A 4,325-nucleotide genomic window follows, 5' to 3' on the forward strand; every position below is an offset into this window, starting at 1 on the left:
GATACAAAGGTAAAAAACGCGAGGGGAGACCCGGACTGAACCAAAGCAAAACACACTCCCACATCTCCCCCTTTTTTGTATTTTATGATGACTCAAATTCGGGTTGGGGACAATATTCAGAGTCTGGATATAAGTCCCCAATCCACTGCGACTCTGGGGCCATGGGCTTGTGCTCTGATTCCAGGAGATCTTCGGCCTGGCCAATGTCCACGGGGGAGGGGGAGCTCGCAATCAATTTAAACAGCAGTCTTCTGAGAATTCCGAACATAATCAGGGTAACCGAAAGGACGAAAAACAAAAGCAGTCCGGTCCGGAGAACAGACACTGCCCATCCTGATAGTCCCCATCCGTTGAGGATGCTGCCGAGCCAATCACCTGTCTCACGTTGGATCTGCGATACCATGGTCTGCATCTTGTCCAGAGTCTTGTGGATGTTCTCCACTCTAGGTGACAAGTTTAGGCAGCACAGCCCTTCGAACTCCTCACACCGGTGGTCATGGAGGAGGAGTAGGAAGTCGATAGCGGCCCTATTTTGTAAGGTGGCTTGTCTGGTTATTTGCTCGTCTTTTAGGAGGTCACTCAGGACGCTTGAGGTAAGATTTGCTTGTTTGACGACCCAACATTCCAAATGACCTAATTCCCCTAACGCTTTGGCTGCAGCCACCCACGGCAATAACGTGGTGATTGCAACCCCTTTTGGTCTGGCCCAATGAACAACTTCCGAGTCACAATTTTGGTCCAGATTTGAAAGTTCACGTTTTCAAATTGCCAATTCGGAAGTCTTGTTTCTTTTTCTTTCCCAATCATGCACTAGAGTTTGGTTGGGCGTCAACAGCGTCAAGCAGCCAATGGCACAAGGGCCTCCTAACAAGCGAGAAGGGATGCCTGCCCACGCCCTGTCACCGCAGATGAGGAATAGTCCTTGGGGTAACCCTTATGGGTGTGACCTATGTGGGTTGTTGGTGGTCACCCCGCTGACAGCCAGGCACCATTTGTCTGCCCCATAGTCATGATGGTTCAGGGCTATGTTTTTAAAAGCCTCCCGATCCGGGGACAACCCGAATTGAAATTGGACACAGTAGTGAGCCGGATAGGATCCCAAGAGATCCAGCTCTTGGGGCTCACTACTAGTCTTCGGGAGCAGGGGCAGCCACTTTTCCAGGGGGTTATCGGTGTGGCGTTTCCCCCTGCGGTGCCAGCTGAAAGGAGGCCGTCTCCGATAGGGTACCCGGGGACGGTGCAGGTTGACAGGTGGCTTGGCGACAGTAGCCTTACTTGCGGGCGTCGTCAGAGCCTGCGTGGCTTTGAGCTTTTCAAGGAGAGATGTAAGCTCCTCTCGCCCAAGAGGGATCCCTACCAGACGTAGCCATCGGGTTTTGGGCCGCGGCTGTGGACAAACATATGTGGTCCTGGCCCATGGTTCGTGCCAAGACCAACCATACGTTTGCTGCCAGCTGGGGAATGATCCACAGTGACACAGGCTAGGGAAGCAGCTGCAAGATGATGATCAGCTGCAGGCTTCTGGTGATGGCTCGGGCGCATGGTGCACGATCCATCTCCGGTGTCTCCAACTAAAACAAACTTAGAGAGGACATTATTAAAACAAGGACCTAACTGGGGTAAAGTTGGGGTCCAGAGGGCATGGGGTCAGCCTATCCCGGTCTTAGGGGTTGCTTGACTTCCTTTTCCGGCGGGACGGGAGACACACGGTTTCACCCGTCTCAATGGGATCCACCTAGGGCCCTCGGGGGTGGATACGCAAGCATATCCCTTCCCCCACGTGATCAACTCATGAGGGCCCTGTATCTCCCGAGTCTCCAGGTCTTTAATCCACACCGGAGGCTTTTCTTTCATTTGCAGGTGCCGAGACCCTCCAAAGTGCCGCACAATCGGTGGGTTCAGGTTCTCAAAGGCACAGTTAAGGAAATTCAACGTGAACAGTGCCCTTGAGAGCCTGATAACCGGGGAGTCTAGTTTTTCTGGAAATCTTTGACACTGCAACATCCTTTTGATGTTTTGATGAGCCCTTTCCACGATGGCTTGGCCTGTTGGGGAATAGGGGATGCCCGTTTTATGTTCTATTCCCCATTGCTGCAGGAAGCTCCTGAACTCCTTAGAAGAATACGCAGGGCCATTGTCCGTTTTTATGAGCTCGGGGATGCCCAGGGTAGCGAATGCCTGCACTAAGTGCCTTCTGGCATCGCTAACCTTTTCCCCTGCATGGGCAGAAGCAAAGACGGCTCCGGAGAAGGTGTCCACTGACACATGTACATACTTCATCCTGCCGAATGAAGCGACATGCGTCACGTCCATCTGCCACACCTCGCAACTGTTGAGTCCACGGGGATTAAAGCCGGTCCCAATGGCGGGAAGAGCTAACTGATGACATTCTGGACACGCGGCCACAATTGCCCTGGCCTGGTCATGCTTCAGGTTGAACTGCCGGACCAGGGCAGGGGCGTTTTGATGAAAATGCCAATGGCTGATTTTGGCCTGCTCAAATATATCCGGGAGCAGGGCCATCATGGCTGGCGCAGCGAGGGCATCTGCCCTCCTGTTGCCCTCCGCGATGAACCCAGGCAGGTCCGTGTGTGACCTGACGGTGTAATAAGATTGCTCTCAGTGGGAGACTAGATTAACCAATTTTGAGAGCAACTCATATAAAGCTGTGTTGGAGACCTCTTGCAAGATGGCATACTCTGCTCTGGACACTACTCCTGCAACATATGCGGAGTCGGTTACTAAATTTAGAGGTTTGGGAAACCTTTCAAAAGCCCTGACGACTGCGTCTAACTCAGCGACTTGAGGTGATCCTTTCACCTCCTTAATATCCGCCTCCCACCGCTGAGTTTGGGGGTTTTTCCAAGTCACGACAGACTTGTGAGAAGCCCCAGACGTGTCAGTGAAAACGGTCAAGGCTTTTAAAGGTTCCTTACTCCGAACACTCTTTGTACTCAACTCAAATTGAATTTCCGAATTAAAAATTTTGTGGGCCGGCCTATGTAAAGAAATTTGGCCTGTGTAACCCTCCAGAGCAAATTGCAAGGCTTCACAATCCTGAAGCAGGCTCTCCAACATTGCTTTAGTAGTTTGGCCCGTCCGCATCCTGATTGGTACGTGGATGCAATCAAAGTCACGTCCCGATAACTCTCTGATCCGGACTCTAGTTTTCCGGATCAGTTCAGCCATCAGCTCTTGTGGTCGTGTCATTCTCTTGGACCTGTTGTGACTGAGGAAAACCCACTCAATTATCAAGAGAGGATCCCTCCAGTCCTGGTCCTTCTTGCTCTTCCTGTTGTCTTCCCATTGGAAGACGACCCCGTGTAGGTGCGGCAGATTGCCCAGGATGATGAATCTAAACGGCAAGTCAGGCCTGTACCTGCTTGCCTGCCTGGTGGACATCAGGTGTTGCACCTTCTCCAAGGCTGTCTGTGCCTCTGGGGTAAGCGTCCGGGGAGAACTAAGCTCCTCTCCCCCTTTCAACAAATCAAAAAGGGGGGCTAGGTCTTCATTAGACAGACCTACCCACGGCCTTACCCAGTTTAAAGATCCACACAGTTTGTGTACATCCGCCAATGTCTTTATATTTGTTTGGATTGCCAATTTTTGCGGCACAATGGTCCGCTTGGTAATTTCAAGGCCCAGGTATTTCCAAGGTGGCATCCTTTGAATTTTATCTTGCTGGAGCTCGAACCCTGCAGCAACCAATGCTCCGATTGTCAGGTCAAGCACATTCGCCAGCATGTCATCATCAGGGGCACACACGAGGACATCATCCATGTAATGAAGGATGATGGCCTCCTTTGCGGCTGCGCGTACTGGGGCAAGCAAGGAAGAGACATACCATTGGCAGATGGTCGGGCTGTTCTTCATGCCCTGTGGCAGCACCTTCCAATGGTATCTCTTTCTTGGGGCTCCTCAGTTGATGACCGGAACCGAGAAGGCAAAACGTGGGAGCCTCCAATTTCTCGCCATAGAGCAGCCACTGTTCTACCCCAACTGGGCAGTCCATTTTCCAAGTCAATTTCTGGGTAGGGCGCTCCTCAGTGACCGCTGCGCAAAAATTCTGTGGGGGGTCGGGAATGTCAATAGTGATTCCCCACTGCTGCATGAGATCTCTCCCCAAGAGGGGTTCCTTGTAATCAAGTACGAACGGACGTATATTGGCCAACTGCCCGCTCGGCCCCTTAATTTGTACGATGCTTCTAGATTGTTTTGCCAATTGGATGCCCCCAACACCTTGTACGTGCCCTGCCACGTTCTGCAGTTCGCAATGTGCCGGCCATTCCCGTGTGGGAATGATCGTCACATCTGCCCCTGTGTCC

At 52.0% G+C, this 4,325-nt stretch overlaps 1 protein-coding gene across 1 annotated transcript; it reads right to left on the reverse strand.

Moving 5' to 3' along the window:
* Window positions 1-1,631: 1,631 nt before the first annotated feature.
* On the reverse strand, window positions 1,632-2,547 carry LOC108445839 (endogenous retrovirus group K member 25 Pol protein-like). The gene has a single exon (XM_017730714.1). It carries the CDS (start codon window positions 2,524-2,526, stop codon window positions 1,648-1,650), a length of 879 nt encoding a protein of 292 aa, XP_017586203.1. The 5' UTR covers window positions 2,527-2,547; the 3' UTR covers window positions 1,632-1,647.
* Window positions 2,548-4,325: the final 1,778 nt, after the last annotated feature.

The sequence above is a fragment of the Corvus brachyrhynchos genome, unplaced genomic scaffold (assembly GCF_000691975.1).
Source record: "Corvus brachyrhynchos isolate BGI_N302 unplaced genomic scaffold, ASM69197v1 scaffold43, whole genome shotgun sequence".
Classification (NCBI taxonomy): domain Eukaryota; kingdom Metazoa; phylum Chordata; class Aves; order Passeriformes; family Corvidae; genus Corvus; species Corvus brachyrhynchos.